At 40.8% G+C, this 21,601-nt stretch overlaps 1 protein-coding gene across 1 annotated transcript in view; it reads right to left on the reverse strand.

Moving 5' to 3' along the window:
• Nucleotides 1-21,601, reverse strand: part of dcc (DCC netrin 1 receptor) — a 400,188-nt gene that overhangs the window by 127,104 nt on the left and 251,483 nt on the right. Inside the window, exons 8-9 of the mRNA XM_036580725.1 lie at nt 3,432-3,588; nt 395-549 (exon numbers count right to left, since the gene is read on the reverse strand). Of these exons, the coding sequence (XP_036436618.1) occupies nt 395-549; nt 3,432-3,588 (312 nt within the window). The remainder of the gene's footprint in view (nt 1-394; nt 550-3,431; nt 3,589-21,601) is intronic.

Here is a 21,601-nt window from a genome sequence, read left to right on the forward strand (position 1 = left end):
AGAAAAGGTCAAGCTGTTCAACATCTCCGCAGAGGCTCATTAGAAAGGTGAGAAGCCCATCCTTAAATGCTACTTTCTGCACTAAAAGGTCGATAATGGAAGCCAATATGAGGGAACCTTTTAGAAAGTTTGTAGAAAGGAGCGTGCATAAACACTCACATCAAAAACAGAGGCTTGATATTGAGGCTGTGCTCATATTGGAAGTCCTGATTTTCAATTTATTTGCATATCAGATTGTAATCTGGAGTGCAAACTGCAAAAAAAGTAAGTCTGATTCAAATGATATCAACTGCATTTCAGGAATGTTTTGGTTCGGACGCTTAGTATGCTTGGTTGAGCTATTACTTAACAGATAATACGGAGTGACCAGGTCCAATGCATGCTGGTTACTTACGTTCAGGTTGTGTGGTCAGCCGGATTGGCTCAGAGCTCTCTCCTGGGCCGAGCTCGTTGTAGGCTACCACCCTGAAAGTGTACACTGCCTCGGGCTTCAGACTGCTCACCGTCAGCTGGAGACTCTCTGGCTCCGACACATTTACTGAACGCTCTCTGTCGAGGACAAAACAAACAGCGCTCAAGAGCTGATCAGGGATCAGTCTGAATTAAAACACTCCCTCAAGATCCCTATAGGCACATTGTAAACACTGCAGCCTCAAATCATCTCAAGCTAGTCCGTCCCTGTGCTGAGCTGAGCTGAGGATTGTAGCTGCGTTATTTAAGAGCAGCTTTTATGTACAGCATGACAAACAGGGACACGTTTCGGGATAAACAGGCTTTGGGGGAACCATAAAGAAGATCTAATGTACTACTGACTACACCACAGTGGTAGGTAGTTGGAAAAATGGTTATGCAGTACCAGTCAAAAGTTTGGACACATTTAAGAGGGTGTTTACTATTTTTTAATATTTTACTCATTTTCTAGACATTATAGACATAAACACAAAGCTGTAAAAATTAAACCATGGAATTATAGAGTGACCAAAAAGCATTAAACATATCTAATCTTCTAGAAGACTTCTGTCTTTGAAATACCGTCTATATTATAGATACCTCGTATCTTAGAAAAATACCATGTAGATATTTGTATCGTCTAGATCTCTTGAATCTTCAAAAAAAATCTTCTATCTTTATCTAAGATATCTAGTATCTTGTAGACAACCTCCATCTTCCAGATAGCTTTTATCTACTAGACAATGACCATATTCTAGATATCTTGTATCTTCTTTATAACTTCCATGTTCTAGTTATCTTGCATCATCAAGAAATCTTGTAATTTCTAAACTTGTGTCTTCTCAGATAATGTATATATTCTAAATATCTTGTCTTCTAGATATGCTCTGGATATCTTCTATCTTCTAGATATGATTTATCTTCTAGATATCTACCTTCTAGTTTTCTTGACATTTCTAGATATGTATCCACTTGCTATGTAACTTCCATATTCTACATATCTTGTATCTTCTAGAAATCATCTTCCATATATCTTCTGTCTTCTAGATATGCATTATCATCCTAGATGTTTTTTTTATGCTTTATGCTTTTCTTTTAGATTTCTTCTTCTAGTTTTCTTGTATCTTCTAGATATCTATCTACTATATAACGTCCATTATCTAGACAGATTGTATCCTCTAGAATACTTCTAATATTTCTAGATATTTTGCAGTTTTCTTGAATTTCCTAGATGTGTATTTACTAGACAAATTCAATATCCTAGATATATTGTATCTTCTAGAAATTGTCTATTTTCTAGATATTTTCTATCGTCTAGATAGGCTTTGTGCTTTTATTTTAGATATCTTGTATTTTCTAGTTTTCTTGTAACTTCTAGATATGTATCTACTAGATACGTTCCACATTCTAAACATCTTGTATCTTCTGGAAAAAAAAATCTAGAAGAGATCTTCTAGATTTCTCATGTCATCTCCTTGCCCTTTCAGATCTTTCAAAGTTGCCTTTTGCCGTGACGCAGTTTTACACATTCTCTCAAGCAGCTTCATGAGGAGCCACCAGGGATGCTTTTCTAGAAGTTCCACATGTGCTGAACTCAGAATCGTCTCTAAGACACAGTTTAATTTACAAACGTTTAAACAAGAACTTTTAGATTTATGTCTTCAAGACTATGTTGAACCGGCGTACTGTCAGATGTGTCCAAACATTTGACTGTTACTGTATATAAGCCAACAGAAGCAGAGAAAACCTAAAAGAGTTAACTTCCTACATACTTATTACGCCCTGCAAGTTAAAGACGTTTAAGTTTGACTTGTTGTAGCCCTTTTTGACCGAATATGACTAATGTATCACATTTCTAATTGAAAGTTGCAGTGAAAGAAAGCATTCAGCTTTTCAGTGTAGATTTATATAATCATTTTTTTTTTATTAAACCTGACAGACGTTGTTTATTATATTAATTCCCTTACATAAGAAAAGCTCCAATGCTTTCATTTCACATCCCCTGAAACCCAGCAGCTGGTCATTCATGGGCAGCTCTAATTATACACTGTGAGGCCTGGCAGAAGGTCATATTTCTCATGTGGACAAAAGCTTATTTGAAACAAAGCTGACTCATGGACCTCAGTGTTCTGGAGCATTATTGGTGGTGGCTGCTTTCTGCTAATTATGAACCTATTTCTTTTCCTAATTTTGCCTCATTTGTTTTCTGAAAGCTGCGTGGGGGGAAACAGTATGATGGAGAGCAAAGCTATAGAAATAGCTTGGTGAGAAATCTAGTCAATCAGCCAAGACATAATTGGTGTCCAGAGCTTCTTTAGCTGTTCACTGAAGCTATGAAGCTACTGTAGCTGAAGCTTATTAGCCAATTAGCATCATATTCTATATCTAAATCACCATATATTTGCCTTCAAATCGTATGTAGTTATTAATGAATCTCAAATAGACTTGCTTTTGTGGTTTATGTGGTAAATCATCACATAAAACATGGACAGAATTAGGCTTCAAGATGGCTGCTGCTACCGTGTTTAGCTACACGACTGTTTTTAGCCACTTTTGTCAACTTTTACAGACAACAGTACATCAAACAGTGCCAGAAACCTCATAAGCAAGTCTATTAGAGGTTACTTGACAACTTAAATGTGATTTGAGGCAAACATGTGATGCACATGCTAACTGCTGGGCTACAAACTTTCTTTAGCTACATTATCCTTGTGGCTCCAGTGCAAAACTAAAGAAGCAAATGAACACCAGACATGTTTTGACTGGCTACATGTAGGGTAGAACTAGGTTAATTGGATTTGTCCCCAAACTATTCCTTCAAATAACACCAGGGGGGGACTCCTGTTTATACTTGCTTGAAGGCAACTTTTCAAATAGCTGCTCCACGTAGCATTTTTGGTTTTAGAAGGCATCCTCAGGCTGGCCTTGGAGAGACGCCGCTTCCTTGTGGCTCTGAAAAGACCCCCCCCCCAAGAACGTACCTGTTGATTCCCTCCTGGGAGTAGAAGACCCCATAGGTGAGGATGGTCCCGTGTGTCTCCAGCGGGGGGCGCCAGCCAAGGCGCGTGAAGCGACTGGACACTAGGACAGGGGCCACGTCACGGGGGGCGGAAGGGAGGGCGCCTGAGCTCGGGACAACTGGTGGGGGAGGAGAGGAGTAAGTCAAAGAAGGAGTGCGGGGTACGGGGAGCTCAGAGGGGTGGGGGGGGCACGGGGGCTAGAGCTGGGGTACCCTCTGCAAGGTTAGTCATATAAGGGGCAGAAAGGGAGGGAACGGGGGATCGAGGGAATGTAGGGAGGGAGGGAAAGAAGGGGAGGAGACAAGGTGAAGTGGGGTGGGGCCACAGGGGAAAAAAGTGGGAAAGGGGTGGGGTTGAAAGAAACAAGAGGAGCATGAGCGATGAAATGAAGAGATAAGGAAAGAGGAGGAAAAAAGAGAGAAAGAGAGAAAACAGACCAGGAAGAAAAGAAAGAAGCGATAAGGAAAGATCACAGACTAGAAAAAGGCTTCGCTCATCACAGATCAGGGCAAGTAGTCAACGTTCATAGAGGAAGCACAAAGGAGTGGGATGAGAACAAAGCAGCAATGCGAGTGATGTGGACGGACAGCTTGGACGAGCATGCGGTCATTAGCGATGCTAATACACATACGGCGCTGTGCGTTTGCCCACAATGTGTTGCGTTCACATGTAGCCCACTTTAGACTGAAGTTAATGCCACTGGTGAAGCAAACAGACGGCATGGAATGAAAAGCTGGTGAGTAGAGAGGGAATAAATAAGGACGTCTAACTGCAAAAACCCCTACTGTCCATCTAGAAGAGGTCGCTGACTGAGAAACACTGACTATTCAACAGTGGATACTTTCATCCCTTTAAAATGTGACGTTCGCCTTGACACCGGCGAGTTGAAAGCAAGTACACCAACTAAACAGAACCCTACTCGGCTGAACTGTGACCAAATCCTGAAAGCTTACTTTGGCTACGTTCACACAGCAGGTAAAAGTGGCCCAAATCTGATTTTCTCACCAAATCCAATTTCTTTGTTTGGCTGTTCACATTATCTTTTAAATGTGATCTGTATGCGACATCAGTCTGAACAGATCAGCTCCTAAACTGACCCTCATGCGCAAAAGAACAGAGCTTCACGCGGCTCATCCACAGGTAAACAATCATAACTACCAACGAACTCCAGTCACTCCCCGAGGTTCAGCTTCATCTTCGCCAGGAGCCATCATGAAGCTTCACTGACTGACAGCTGAGCTCATCACCCAGAATGTGTTCGAGCTCACCGTAAAAAGGGCGCGGTCACTTCTTTGGTTTGTGTCCTCGGATTCTTTAAACTTTGCTTTCAGACTTCTAACTGTTCTTTGACGCTGCAGCCTCGTTCTTCTATGGCTGCATTTGGCCATTTTTCCCAAATCTCTTCAAACACAGAGGTGTTTGAATCAGTCTCTTCTATTTTTTTGTACAGAAACATCACCTGAAATGTTTGAGGCCTCAGCAGCGCGAAATTATGACGAATGTGGAGTTGGATTGTGGAGTCGCACTGCCACATCTCGGACACGTATCGGACTTCAGTCCCACATATGAAAGCGTCTCAAATCAGAATTGAAAATGTCAGATTCAGTGTGTTTTTTTGCTGTTCACACTGACACACATCAATGTGTGAACAAAGCCTTAGTGACCTGTGGAGTCCCACAAGTTCCACTTTATCTTCATGGTCGGCTGAAGATGTTTTGTAGATGTTCTCCTTGTTTCTAACCCCTAAACTCGGAGACAGGGTGCCCAATCCTGGTCCTAGAGCTCTACTCCTCTGCAAAGGTCAGATCAAACACACCTGGCTGTTATGTTCAGGGGCACCTGAAGGCCTTCATTACCTGGACCTGGGGTGACAGATTAGGGTTGGAGCTAAACTCTGCTAAACCTGGTGGTAGATCTCCAGGACCAGGACTGGGCACCCCTGCACGGGCATGAAACTGAAGCCTGTACCTGACTTGTATCCACAACTTTAAGACCTGACCCAATCAGATCTCGCTTACAAGCGCTAACAAAGTTGGAACATTGGAAACATTGTTATAGGAGCTTTTAAGTGAAAGTGTGTGACATTTATGTCGGCACATTCCCTCAAATAAAAGCAAAACTGCTACATAAAAACAGACCTGAGTCTGATGTTGTACATGGACAGTCCTGTCCACGCTTCAGTTCCTCACTCTCATAAACACAGAACTTACATATTAGTCTTTGTACAGTTACTGAATAGTAATTCTTAGGATAAATAACTGAAGCCTGAGGGCATGATGTACTAAGCCTTTTATGCCACCTTCAGGCACAAATTAGATGCCTCCAGCTAAACTGATGCACGAGTCAGTTTATTAGATTGTATTATAGTTTCTTAAAGTCTATTTTTTTAGCCACTAGCTTTTCACAATGCCTTTAAGTATCTGCAGTTTGGGTGTGAAGCAGCCTTGGCAAATCAATCATTTAGTTCCCCAACCAAACCCTTAAAATACACAACATCATGGCATTTTCCTCCAAACTGAAAGCCTGTCAAATCTGTCTGGGCCTAGTTGCAGTGGCTAAGCTACCACTGGACATTGTATTTTAGGGAGAAATATTTAGAGCAAGAAAATAGAAGATAGTCTAGATGACAAGAGAAATCTAGAGGATAGAATGTATCTAGAAGATAGAAATTTCCCAGAAGACACAAGATGTCTAGAAAATGGAAGTTATCTATACATAGCTAGAAGATACCTGAAAATTAGAAGATAGAAGATATTTAGAAGAAAAGCGTAAAGCTTAAGCATATCTAGAAAAATAAAGCATATCTAGAAGACAGAAAGTATCTAGAAGATAGACTATTTCTAGAAAATATGAGATATCTCGAAGGTAGAAGTTTTGTAGAAGACACAAAGTATGTATGACTTAAAGTAAGTTATTTAGTAAATACATATCTAGAAAGCTCATGAAAACCAAAAGACAGAAGATGTCTAGAAGACATTTTCTAAAAGAAGTTTACGAATTAGGAGATTTCTTGAAGATACAAGATAACTAGAAGGTAGACGACATGTAGAAGATACAAATTATTTTGAAGGTTCACATTTTCTAGAAGACTGAGCATATCTAGAAGAAAATATCTAAAAATAGGGTTTTTTTAGAGACTATAAAATGCCTAGAATATGCAGTATCTAGATGCATATCTAGAAGATAGAAAAACAACTTGAAAATAGAACATATCTAGAAGAAAAGCACAAGATAGAATATATCTAGATAGACAATTTCTAGATATAGGATAGAAGATATCTAGAAGATAGATGCTTTTCTAGAAGATACAAGAAAACTGGAAGATGGAAGATGTCTATAAGAAAAACATATCCCATTAGGCATATCTGGGATGACAAAGTAGTCCTAGTTCTAGTTCTAAATGTGTCCAAATTTTGGACTGGTACTGTACTTCTTTATTGTCCATTAAAAATTTGAGCACATCACTGTTTAAAAAATATTGTTGACTTTTATTTTAATCATTTGAACCCAATGGCTAGGCCTTACATTGTGAAGAAAATTCATGATGACTGGTCCAACAGAAATTGTCCAAAATGACTTATTAAAACATCTTTTTACATTAATTTACATTAAAAGTAAAGAGTATTTTTTTATTTTCTCCTGTAAAGTTATCATTTTGGAGATATATTCTTTCAATATGTGTTTTTTGGACAACAATGATTGTAGATAATCCACTGGGGGCCAAGAATATAAAGCACAACCAGCCTGTGGTCCAGAACTTTGTTCTTAAGTTGTCCGTGTCCTTCAAATAAAGTATTACTCTCCACAGAATAGTAATCTATATGTTTGTGTTAGTGTGTGTGTGTGTGCGTGAGTGAGTGTGTGTGTGAGTGTGTGTGTGTGTGTGTGTGTGTGTATTCATTGCAAAGCCCCAGATGCTTTTTTCACACCTCCAATGATGCTCGCTCAGCCAGACACTTCCATGTCAGACACTACCTTCACACACTAGCACACACACTCTCACTTGGGGAATGAGTGTTACGACCCAGCGAACGCTCACACATGCCCGGAGGAGAGAAAGAAACAAAGCCCACGGTGGCGAAACTAAAGAAGCGGTCAGAAAAGTGTCCACCTGGATTCGGAGGACATGCTGTGGAGTCATGCCCACTGTTCTGGTCAAACACACTCACACTGATGCGCTCTCTAGTGATGCTCGTCCTGCAGCGAAACTATAGAGCTGACTGGACAGAGAGTGAAGGGCCTGACCGATGTATTGTTTCGCTGGTAAAATCGTCCAATATTAAGCTTTCAAAGTTTTATTGGTATCAATGTGATCTGACAATCATACATTTAAGCAGTTGGTTTTATACTCACTATTCAGTCCACTAATCTGCTAAATGCCCTAAGAGTGAAGACAATCATGTGCAGTGTTATAAAGCTCGGTCCCACTTTATAGTGGGTTAGTGGGTCATGTGGGTCATGGGTAGTTACACATGAATAACATATGCAACAATACTAACTACTGATGATTTAGCCAATGTTACAGACGGATTACAGAAGTACAGCCTATGAAATGACACATGTGCATCAATTTCAGTTTTGACATTATTTAAGACTTTGTGAGCCCCAATTTAAAATCATATCATTCAGCAAAGCCTTGTTTGATTAAATCTGTAAGAGCTTTATAGCCATTTGAATTTTTACTTGTAAATATCAGTTTAGGGGAAAAACTTGAAGTTCAAAGGTTTCAAGTCAACACTTTCAGTAATATATTAAGCAAATCATTAAATGATCAAAAAAAATTAGTCGAGAAAAAAAAAAATAATAAAAATAACACAAAAAAAAGGATTAACCCCTGAAATGGCCAGGGCCCACCGGCGGGCCCAAAGTTTTATTACACATTTATAACCTAAGAATAGCTCAGCCAGTCTGCATTGAGGTCCTTGTGGTTACTGCATAATAAGCCTTAGTATGTAAGCCTGTGATTTTACAGGTTTATTTGTATAGTAAAATTAATAAAACAAAAGTAGATATGGAAGCTTTAGCGAAGGTTCTGCCAGGAGACTCTAATGCTATGTCATTTATTCATTGGTCCTCAACAGTTACTGGACTACACCTGTCTTTAAAATGACTCAAATCACGTACTTATTCTGCTGCTTTAGGTGCCTACGTTTTGACGTTGCTCTCCTTCGCCCCCCACCACCACTTGGGCCCCTGTTTGGCTGCCCTGGGGGTAGGCTCCACCCCTGCCATCTCTATCCGGCAGGATCAGCGAGGGTCTTGATGCTCCAAGACCTGGACCGAGGACGGGTTGTACACCAAAGACTCTTTAATTTCTATTGAATTGTTATCTTTCAACTTGTAAAATTCCATTGAGGATATAAAAAAATTTCCTCCTTCACTCTTGCCTCCTGAGTCTCTGGCAGAAATGGAATTTCGAAACAAATAACTTGCACACGTTGACTTTAAATATATAAAAAAGACTTGAAATATTGAATAAAACAGCTGCAAATTCATCTTATGGTCTACTTAACAATATTTAAATCTACTAGTTGTTATTGGAATAAATTTGCATTTCTGTTATAGTGAGTTATCCTGAGTGCAGTAGGTGTTCTGGAAAGCTGTGTTAAAGAAATGACACAGATGAGACAAGGACAGCTACCTCAATGCATCTAACTCTGCGCACTGTTCTGAGTAAATTGTAAATGACAGAGAAGAGCATGTGAGGTGAGGTGTCAATTTGGTGTCTGTGAAGGTCTGAAAAGGCACAAGGCACGTACACCGAAAATGCCTGAAGTGCAGCATGAAAGGACAATTCTTCAAATGTCACCTGCACGGTATTCAGTGGCAGCAGGTGGGGGACAGTACATAACATACAACCCTGTACCTGTATAACAACAGGAGCTCAAGCTAAACCCTTTGTGGTGTTGCCTCATTACGCTGTCATGGGCCGGATTACTTTTTTCCAACGTGTACAAAGCCCGAGCATTTCACCCAGTCAGCCAAAAAGCTTTAATTGCGTCCAAATTACAGACACACAAACTAGCATGCTAATCCAGCTGTGCATTTTCTAAACGATCTGAATGCTTGCAGCTACGTGGAGGCCACTCCCTGCTGATTTGCAGGGAAAGAGTGAGAGAAAAGCACCAACAGGAAGCTTTTTAGTCACGTTGGTGGAGAAAACTAGCACTATTTCATGACTAGTGAGCACAGGGGGTTGCAGAAAGTGATTATAATCTGTTTGGGAAAAAAAAGACTGCACTTAGTTGAAGGTGTAGACCACATAGAAGCTGCCGTAAGAGCACTTTGTATCTTCAAAACAGCATCTTTATAGAAGAAAACATTCTCACTGTAATCTTTAAAATGACAGACACCAAGCACCATCAAACTAGCATGCTAATCTAGCCTTGCATTTCCTAAACAGCTTGAAAGCTTGAGGCTATGTGGAGGCCATTCCCTGATGAGCTGCAGGAACTACAGTGAAAGAAAGAGTGAGAGAAAAGCATCAAGTGATTTAACAGCAAGCTTTTAGTCACACTGTTGGAGAACACTAGTGTTATTTATGACTAGCGAACACAGAGGGTGACAGAGACTGATTGTAACCTGTCGGTGGAAAAAGACTGCACCTAACTAAACCTGTAAACTTCACAGCTGTAACTCAGAACAGCTTGTAACTCAGAAACAGTATCTTTGTAGGAGAAAATGTGTACAACGAAACCCTCAGAGTTACCGACACCCAGCACCATCATACTAGCATGCTAATGTAGCCTTGGATTGTCTAAATGGTCTAAAAGCTTGAGGGTTAAGGGAAACTACTTCTTGGTGATTTGCAGGAACTACAGTGAAGTAAAGAGCGAGAGAAATGCAGCACGGCTTCCAACAGCAAGCTTTCAGTCACACTGGTGCAGAACACTAGCACTGTTTCATGGTTAGCGAATGAACACAGAGGGTTACAGCAAGCGACTAGTCTGTTCAGGGAAGTTGAAGCTGTAGACCACATAGAAGCTGTTGTAAGAGCACCTTGTATTCTCATTGTAATCTGTAGAATGACAGACACCAAGTAATATCAAACTAGCATGCTAATCTAGCCTTGCATTTCCTAAACAGCTTGAAAGCTTGAGGCTATGTGGAGGCCATTCCCTGATGAGCTGCAGGAACTACACTGAAAGAAAGAGTGAGAGAAAAACACTAAGTGACTTAACAGCAAGATTTTAGTCACACTGTTGGAGAAAGCTGGGGTTTTTATGACTAGCAAACACAGAGGGTGACAGAGACTGATTGTAACCTGTCGGTGGAAAAAGACTGCACCTAACTAGACCTGTAAACTTCACAGCTGTAACTCAGAAACAGTATCTTTGTAGGAGAAAATGTGTACAACAAAACTCTTAGAGCTACCAACACCCATCATACTAGCATACTAGCATGCTAATGTAGCCTTGCATTTTCTAAATGGTCTAAAAGCTTGAGGGTTAAGGGAAACTACTTCTTGGTGATTTGCAGGAACCTCAGCGAAGTAAAGAGTGAGAGGAATGCAGCACATCTCCCAACAGCAAGCTTTCAGTCACACTGGTGCAAAACACTAGCACTGTTTCATGGTTAGCGAATGAACACCTAGGTGAAGCTGTAGACAACACAGAAGCTGTCAAAAGAGCACCCTGTATCTTCAAAACAGCATATTTACGGAAGAAAACGTTCTCATTGTAATCTGTAAAATGACCGACACCAAGTAATATCAAACTAGCATGCTAATCTAGCCTTGCATTGATGAGCTGCAGGAACTACAGTGAAAGAAAAAGTGAGAGAAAAACACTACGTGATTTAACAGCATGCTTTTAGTGACGCTGTTGGAGAAAGCTGGGGTTTTTATGACTAGCGAACACAGAGGGTGACAGAGACGGATTGTAACCTGTCGGTGGAAAAAGACTGCACCTAACTAAACCTGTAAACTTCACAGAAACTGTTGTAAGAACAGCTTGTAACTCAGAAACAGTATCTTTGTAGGAGAAAATGTGTACAACAAAACCCTTATTTCATGGTCAGCAAATGAACACAGAGGGTTATAGCAAGTGACTAGTCTGTTCAGGGAACAAGACTGAACCTAGGTGAAGCTGTAGACCACACAGAAGCTGTCATAAGAGCACCTTGTATCGTCAAAACAGCATCTTTACAGAAGAAAACGTTCTCATTGTAATCTGTAGAATGACCGACACCAAGCACCATCAAACTAGCATGCTAATCTAGCCATACATTTCCTAAACAGCCTTAAAAAAAGTGTGTGGCTATGTGGAGGCCATTCCCTGATGAGCTGCAGGAACTATAGTGAAAGAAAGAGTGAGAGAAAAACACTAAGTGACTTAACAGCAAGCTTTTAGTGACGCTGTTGGAGAAAGCTGGTGGTTTTATGACTAGCAAACACAGAGGGTGACAGAGACTGATTGTAACCTGTTGGTGAAAAAAGACTGCGCCTAGTTGAACCTCTAAACTTCACAGAAGCTGTTGTAAGAACAGCTTGTAACTCAGAAACAGTTCCTTTACAGTAGAATATTTTCTCAATGAAACCCTTAGAATTTCTAGCCTTGCATTTTTAAAATGGTCTGAAAGCTTGTGGGTTAATGGAGACCACTCCTTACAGTGAAGTAAAGAGCGAGAGAAACGCACCAAGTCATCCGAAAGCAAGCTTTCAGTCGCTGGTGGAGAAAACTAGCCCATCAATGTGTGAACAAAGACTTAGCGACCTGTGGAGTCCTACAAGTGGCACTTTATTTTTACAAGGCATCTAGAATGTGGAAGTTATCTAGAAGATACATATCTAGAAAATTCTAGAGAACTAAAACCCAGAAATAAAGACAGAAGATATCTAGAATATTGACATTTGCTAGAAGATGTCTAGAAGATTTCCTACACTGTAATCCCGCATTTTGTTTTAACTCAAATAAATTAAGTCAGTTGTACATAAACCTCAGTATATTCCACTCATTGCTCAACGATTTTAAGTTAAGGGAACGTTTTTGATGATTTTGTACACTCAAATGACATTTTTGAGTTGAATTAACTTTTAACTATTGCTATTTAGTTTAGTCTGTTTCTATGGCAACTTTGAAACCCCACATTCAAAAAATGACGACATTTCTGTTGGTTTTAATTGTTTCTCTCATTAAAGTTGCTGAACAAATGTGTGAAACTGAGTGAAGCTAAGTAAGCTGTGAAATACGGTTACATGTTTGTTTTGTTAACACGATTTTATTAGATAAAACATATAGTTCTTTCCCATTGGCTCCTGGCTCCATCTATTTGCATACTGAGTGTTTCTTTCCCTTTGTTCTACTCACCGTCAGTGTGCTTTTATTCTTCCCAGGCTGCCTTGCTTTACTCAGCTGCCTAACGTTGTGTTGTTGGCTAAGAGCGAAGGTTATCGTTCTCTTTGCTGATGAGTGGGCTTTTGTGTTGGTCAGTGACCATGTTCACAGTAAAGGTTAACCCTTTGGTGTTTAACAAGTGGTTAATATCACTTAAATAAAAAAAAAGTGTCAATTGCCTAATGAAACAATTTCAAGACATTAAATTAAAATAATTAGAATTTACGAGTTACGCAAACATATGTTTATGTTAGCCTAACTCAAAAATTATAGTTATTCTAACTCAAGTTTTCATTACATATTACTTAATTTTTTTAAGGCAACCGGTTTCCTCAATTTTTTTTTAAGTAATTCAACTTATCCAGGCTAACAGTGTAGAAGGCACAAGAGGTTTTACAAATTAGAAGATTTCTTGAAGCTACAAGATAACTAGAAGATGGAAGTTATCAAGAAGATACAAGATATCTAGAATATGGTCATAGTCTAGTAGATACAAGCTAACTGGAAGATGGAAGTTATCTAGAAGATGGTAGATATCTACAAGAAGATTCAAGAATTCTAGAAGATACAAAATATCTACGACATGTATTTTTAAAATATACAAGATCTACAATATAGAAGATGTTTTGAAGATACATGGCTTCTAGAAGATTGGATTTGTTTAATGATTTTTAGTCATTGTATTATTCTATGTGTTTTTTTTTTTTTACAGCTTTTAAGTCTATAATTCTAAAATGAGAAAAAATATTATAATACCACTTGCCCTTCTAAATGTGTCCAAACATTTGACTGGTCCTGGACTTCCTTACTGTCCATTAATAATTTGAGCACTATTTTATGACCAGCAAATACAGAAACGAAGTGGTTGTAATCTGTTCCGGTGGGGGTGGACTAGGTCAACTGTACCTAGTTGAAACTGCAGACTTCACAGCAGCTATCATAGATGTTCTCCTTGTAACCTTTACAGTTACAGACACTATGCACCATCAAACTAGCATGCTAATCTAGCACTTTCTGAATGGCCTAAAAGATTGTGGCTACATGGAGGCCATTCCCTGATGATTTGCAGGACCTTCTGTGAAACGAAAAAATAAGTGAGAGAAAAGCACCAAGTGATTTAATTCAGCTTTTAGTCACGCTGTCAGAGAAAACTAGTGTTATTTATGACCAGCATAATCTACGACTAGATCACACTTAACTGAATGTATAAACTTCGCAGATGTTGTCTGAAGAACACCTTGTAAATGGTGAATGGTATCTCATAGGAATCTTAATAGGCTTAACGAAACCCTTAGAATTACAGACACCAGACACCATCAAACTAACATGCAAATTGAGCCTTGCATTTCTAAACAGGCTGAAAGCTTACAAGTAAATGGAGGCCATTCCTTGCTGATTTGCAGGAACTACAGTGAAGGAAACAGTGAGAGAAAAGCACCAAGTGATCCAACCGCAAGCCTTTAGTCACACTAGAGGAGGAAACCAGCACTATTTAATGACTAACCAACACTGAAAGTTACAAGTGACTGTAATCTGTTAAAAAAAAAGACTGCATCTAAACTAATCTGTAAACTTTGCAGACATTGTCCTGAGAACACTGTGTAGAAAATGTTCTCAATCTAACCATTGGAATTACAGACACACTGTGAAAAGCCTGAATCTTCAAACTAGGATGCTAATCTAGCTGGTCATTCCCTGCTGATTTGCAGGACCTACAGTGAAGTAGCTCAGCCTTCACCCACACCATGTGATAGCAAGTGGAATGGGCCATAACAGGACAAAGGCGCTTTTACACATCCCTCAGAGATCGGGCAAAAAACCCATTCTTTGACTGAAATGAGACTTTTCTTATCAGGCCCTGTTGTACACTTCAAGTGCTCTAAGTGCAGCAAAACCAATTGAGCACTTCAGGTTAAGGAGCCCATTAGTCACAAATTATGTCCAGGCACCCATTACCCTCTTCTTTTTCCCCATCTCTCCTCATCGTTCTCTCTCTCTCTCTCTCTCTCTCTCTCTCTCCCTTCATCATGCCCTCCCATCTCCATCTATAGCCTCTTTTTCTGACTTCCATGAAAATGGCTGTTTCTTTTGTGCTCATCTTGAGTGTCTATGTCTCTCTCTACCTCATCACGTCTGTCTGCGGATGTTACCTCTCTTCATGTCTGCAAATGGAGTGATGCATAATCTAAACTTCTTTTCAAAAACAAAACAACAACAAATAAAATACAGGATCAAACAGCTAGTGGACATGTACGTGTACTGGAAAACCGCTCCATATGTGGAGCAAACGTGGGAAAGCAAAAGACAAAAGGCGTTTCTGGCCCTCATTTCCTGTTCTGGATATAAAGGGAGCTGCAAAACATGGAGTTGTCGCCAGCAGGTTCTAAATGCAGCTAATCAGAGAGACCTCTTTTGCTGTAATGGCTTCATTATTGTTCATCAGCGGAGAGAGAGAGAAAGGAAGAAAGGGTGGGAGGGCTAGCCGGCTAAGCTGGGTACAAACTCTTTCCAAAGCGCTGGTCAAATTGCTTGTAGAATACAGCAACCTGTTCTTATCAAGTTTATCGCATCAATTTCCCAATCACATTAGGCCTGAGCTACCTACCATCATCGCTGTCGGGTTCCTAAAACTTCTGTTAAGCGCTGCAGCTCTGAACATATCAGCCGTGTCAATGCTAATGCTAATGGACTTGATTACACAAACAGGCGAAGGCTGATCAAGCACTCCTCAAGGCTTCATAAACGCTAGCCCTGATCCAAAGTCACAAACTACACTGCCACAGCCTCCGCAGCCTCCACTTCACTTCTTTCAAGGCTGGGCATGTGGCCAAAATGCTAAAGGGGAAGGGAAGGCTAACGGGGCAGCTCATTGCTGGTCTCCAGCCTGCATTTCTGCTACATTTCAGGCAACAATCAAAGATCAAAAGCCAGCTGCTCTGCTTGCTGCTTATTTTCAACTCACAGTCGGCCTTCTGCCACACACAGACTGTAATAAGCCTCAGCAACTCTCTCAGTTCAGCAAGTTCAGAATGCTAGCATCCTAGCTGCACAAGGATATACATCCGATAGCTGGAAAACAAGCACTGCTGTAATATAGCACCTCAGAGGCAGTGTATCTAGCACCTATAGAGGTGGCAGGAGATAAAGCGTTACCTTTTCCAGAAATTCTTGCTCATATTTCTGACAAATGTAGATCATACAATGAGTAATGTACACTCACTGGCCACTTTATGAGGTCCACTTACCTCATATATAGGTGTTCTCTGGCTCACCTGTTGCTGCACATCATTTGTCATGCTCCCTCTGCCTCATTAATTATTGATCCGTCTCTGACCAAAGGAGTGTTGATGACCAGATATTACTTGGGAGGTGGTAGTGGTGTTGTTAGGGTACATACATTGGTGTCACTGATAGCTTGAGAACGATCCCCTACCCAAAATTATCCAGCCAAGAAACATGTCTGTGGTCAGAAACTGACCTTTGATGGAGGGCCAGAGCATGGCTAAAGCGATCTGCGCATCAACAGATGGGTGCAGATTTTAGGCACAGAAATGTGGATCCCCTACCCAAAATAATCCAGCCAAGAAAATTTCTGTGGTCAGAAACTGACCTTTGATGGAGGACCAGAGAATGGCTAACATGATTTGTGCGTCAACAGATGGGGTACAGTTTTTAAGGTGGGACTACAAGGTAAAGGTTTCTAGTGAAGTACCTGGCAAACATGCTTTTTCATTTCCTTGGAATCCAAAGCAGAGCCATACCGATCTGAGACCTGCCTCGCCCTCTGCACCCTCCAATTTGGGATCTATATCTTTGTAGACGCAGCTGATCTGAAATCAGCATTTCTACCAGGAGGGCCTAATTTTTGCCTCTTGCTGTACTGTGAGCTGTCTGACTGATGGACTGGGAGCAGAAAGCAGCCCAGGAGCACGCCAGACGAAAGGCCTGGAGTGATAATGAGAGTCTACTGGTTGGTTCTCGTTAGGCCTTACCACCTGCCGCCCCGTCACCACATTCATCCACAGAGCAGTAGAGAAGACGTATCGGGTCGTACCCCACTGTCGGCCATTAAATGCCATGCAAAAAGGCTTATATTAATCTCGAGGGGCCTTATCAGATCTAGACAGAGCATTATTACATTTTCCATCTTCCGAACAGCGCTGTTAAATCTGCCCCGCAGGACCCCGCCGGGAGCTAACGTAAACTTTGGCTTCATTTCAGATAGAGATGGCGGGTGGGAGAGGCTTTTTCAAGTGTGATGAAATGAAAATGAACCCCGACTTTGTAGGAGAGTCACACGTAAAGGCAAAGAACAGGAAGATATGTATGCGCCGCCTGGCGTGAACTGCTAGACCAATATTGTTAAATCTAACACTTACCATTAATCAAACACTTACGAAACCTGCTTACGGCCTCTGCAGAATCAAAGATGTTCTTCATGGGCATATTTTTAGCAACAGATAGACTATTGTTATCCAGCCCAAAATGGAAAATGCATCGCTGCATGGCTAACAATAGACAAAAACTTTGGCAAAGATCCACGGATTGTTTTGCATCCAAGTTTATCCCCAAGCCTCTCTTTGGAAGCCTCCGTGCTGCATAGCACATGAAAAAGCAAGGCTCTGAAGCCTCTTCTCAGGGTGAATCTATTCTCTTTCCAATTTTCTCTCTTCCCACCCCTGACATTAGTCTTCGGGCTGGGCGGATGACAAAAAGAGAGTGTGTGTAGGCATTCTATCATGGACGGGATCAATTTCTGAAGCACGCTATGTTGGGACACCGTATGAAATGGCTGCACAGCCTCCCTTGATCAATATGTGAGGACACTGCAGAAGCGTCAGCATGAAACGGACATCTGCGGGAAAAATGTTTTCCCTCTTTTTGGCCATGTGGCCGTGGGTGCAGGCTTTATCATGACTGCCCATCACTTCCTGAGACAAATACATTTTTAATGGAAGGAAAGAGGGAAGACATCAGAAGGAGGTGGGTAGAGGAAGGTCATTAGCAGGGCAGTAGATCAATCTAGGAGGACACATTTCTGGAGCAGTACTGCATTTCTGAGTACGTCATTGTGCCGTTCGGTATTGTGAGTGCCCCTATGCCCCCAGATAACAGAAAACCATCAAGAAGACTGATACAACCCCACCATAGCTCAATCAGAGCCTTGCAATAGACCAACTGACAAAGGATGAAGTGAGAGAAATGCTAGCTTTAGTTTCAGTCTCTATAATCTATTCTCTTTTGGCTCGGACCATTACATATATTTTCAAGCTTTTCGTGCTCGGAGGGGGCTTGACAGGAATCGTGTTTCTTTGCTCGCGGCTTGTTTGCGATAAGAGTGTTTGTATTGGGTGGGTCAGCCTACCCCTATTCACCGTCTTATTCAGTTTGCTATGTGGCCTGAAACCCCATGAACTCTTTCATAAAGGTTTCTAATGGTCCACAAGAGCTGCTTCGCAGGATAAATTGGGGTGTTATTAGAGCACCAAGCCTCAAAGCAGTCCACAATATGAGTGTATATGATGATTATGATCAGTTGGTAATCATTTATGACAGACCCACTTCATCACAAGGCAACAATACTGGCACTATCATAGTTTATAAAAAATATGCTACACGCAGAAACAAAGTTCTACAAAAAATTCAATTTACACAAGTGTCACCCTTACCGCAAGTGTAGTTGATCATCCTAGGCATGCTCGGTTTGCAAGGCTTGCTTGTTTACTTTTGTATGGCAGGGTCAACAGTAATGTAGCTATGTAGCAATTTGCATGTGCATCACATGCTTGCCTCAATTGAGCAAATCTCAAATAGACTTGTGGTCTCTGACACTGCTGTTTTCCATTAAGTGGATTGTCAAAAAGCAAATGAATCAGACTCAATTTTGCCTTTAGTTTCAATAGGCCAGTATCTCATCATTTGTCTGTTTTCACCAAAACATTCTCCCTTTTTATCACATCATCTGCAGAACAACCTGTCCTCTCAATCTCAGCAAATACAAAAAGAGCACATTCCATCTTAGGCCCAAAGATCATTCTCACGGCTTTGCATTTTCCACAACGTTACCCCTCGCTGTAATCTTGCAATCGATGCTCCCTCCTCCATTACCTGGAGCTTTCCCTGCCAACACGTGATACGGTCTCATTTCTCCGCTAGTTGGAGAGTGAGGGAGATCTTTTCTAATTTACACAATAACAATCATTTGCTAGTTGAAGCGTGAGGGTAATCCGATGAGGTGCTCCGAGACAGTGGCTAGGCAGCCAGCAGCAGCCTCCTCTGGATGATTGAAAGCTTTAGTGAGGCATGTCAATGCTGAACGCTCCTTTATGACTGCTATCTCTTCACAAAGAAGGGGAAGCCATCCTTTATTCTTCAGGTCCATAGCTACAATCTGCATACAAGAGATAAAGTGGGCTTTGTGTAAATGGGGGGTACATGAAATATGGTAAATGGTGCGCCATACAGCCGGGCCAATATGAAAAGGCCGTATCAATGTAAGAGACAAGGATTTGCTGATGTTACCACATAATGATGCTAAATAACAATAATAAATCAGCATTGATTGGTAGGCAGGTTTATTTATTTTTACAAAGCATTATTTAGTCTTCTTAGGGATTCACAGTTTAACTATTCCCAATAAACCATTTTGGAACCTTTGATAGGCTATTCTTGTTTGTTTTTGTTCAGTGAACCCCTTAAAATTTCAGGCTTATAAAATATTAAGGCTTATTATTCAGTAACAACAGGGACTTCAATGCAAACTGCCTGAGCTATTCTTAGTTTATAAAAATGTGCAATTCAACTTTTGGCCTGCTGGCAGCTACTTGGCTTTTTAAGGGGTTGAATTTACTTTTATTGTTTCTTTGTGTTTTAAAAGCTCTAATTTCTTGATTTTTCATCAAAATTAACCAAAAGGTGCCTTGCTGAACAAAACTGTACCCTCTTTTTTTGGCACTGTAAAGTGTAACCAAAGGCAAATTTCTTTTATGTGTTGGCCAAAAAAGCCTGATTCTGGTTGTAACTATTTATTTCAGATTTTAAAATCACATGATGACATATAACCACATTACCATCACCAGTGTTAGGACAGCTGCTTCTATTTCTGCCTCTATAACGAAATCAAATATACCACAGGATTGACCGCAACAGATAATGACATCCAGCCTTAATCCCGGGAGGAGAACGTTATTTGGTTTGTGGTTTTGACGGCGGACCTGAACATACAAGAATGTCAGAGTTAATCTAGAATGATCTGCTCGCATGCAGCTGACGCACCAATGAAGGTGCTTAAGAACACGAACGGCAACGACGGCAAAAAAAGCCCTGGAGTGATTCCGCATTTACCAACTGACAGAGCAGGAGAGAGATGGAGACAGACAGCGAGAGAGAAAGAGAAAGAGGAGGGTGGGAGAGTGAGAGAGAAAAAGAGAGGGAGGAAAAGGAGGAAAGCGGGAGGATAGAGAGAGTGAAAAAAAAAAGAAAATCAGAGAGGACATGGAAAAAAGATATGGAAAGAAAGAGAGAAGGGAGATGGAGAAAAGGAAGAAGGGGACAGCAGGGGAAAAGCAGATGGAGAGAGAAAGGACAAAAAGAGGGAGAGAGAAGAAGGAGAAAGTGCGAGGATGGCGAGAGAGTGAGAGGAGAGAAAAGCAGAGAGAAAGATCTGGAGAAGAAGGTGAGAGAGAGAGGGAGAGTGAGAATGAGTCAACGTTGTGCTGTTCCACACTCCATTATCCCTCCATTGCCCGCCCTCCTTCTCACCCACCTGCTGAGGGATTGAGGAGGACTTACTTATGAACAGGAGAGCCAGCGATGCGCGCGTTGCCACGGCAACAGACAGAGATCCCGGCTCCAGCCCGAGTCAAACTCCCAGCTGACGTGGGAACAGGCCTGGCTCCATGAGGGGGGGGCGAATGCCCCTTCAGTTGGAATATTTTGCCCCTCTCTGTTTTAATATTGTGCCCCCTCAGCTTTGCATTACTTTTTTGTAGCTTAGCCCAAGAACGGTGTTTGTGAAAACGGTGTGGAATCCATAGCTGAGCAACACGTTTGAGTCAGTACTGCTTGATATGTCTCTGTCAGATGGAGCTGGTTCATTTTCTATTAAAGTATTGAAAATTTGCTATTCCAAATGGATTTTAAATGTCTGGCTTCCGTCCAGTATGAATATAAATCAATGTCACTGACCATCATAATAGTATTTGAAAGGCTCATATCAATAACTTGTACAGTCCATTTATGAAAGTGAAGCTATATGAACAGTCCATTTCACTTGTTTTGTGCAAAACCCACTAACATATATCTGCCTATTCAGCCTGCAGCAAATTAGACCCACCCATTCACCCTGGACTACAATACAGCCAATCAGAATGGTGCTCATTTACATATATCAGTCTTCAAGATACAAAAACAAAAACAGCCTGCATGATTTGAGGTATAAAGAAAGGTTGGAAAATTGTCATTTAAAAAAATGAATTATGAGCGTTTTTGGTACACAAAGCTACACAAAAGTGCACAAAGTACAAAAAGATAAAATACAAGACAGAAGTAGGATATCTCTGCTGTCGGAGCAAAACCTCATATCTCCAAAATGGTAACTTTACAGGAGAAGGAAAAAACATACTTTACTTTTAATGTAAGTCAATGGAACCAGATGTTTTTCCAAATAATTTTGGGCTGATTCTTTTGGTCAATTCAGCATGAAATTTACATACAACGTAAAGGACAACAGGCGTTGTCAGATTATGTCAAAAACTGAAAAACGGCAAAAATGGAGATACAAGGTTTTGTTCTGAC

The sequence above is a fragment of the Colossoma macropomum genome, unplaced genomic scaffold, assembly GCF_904425465.1.
Source record: "Colossoma macropomum unplaced genomic scaffold, Colossoma_macropomum, whole genome shotgun sequence".
Lineage (NCBI taxonomy): Eukaryota > Metazoa > Chordata > Actinopteri > Characiformes > Serrasalmidae > Colossoma > Colossoma macropomum.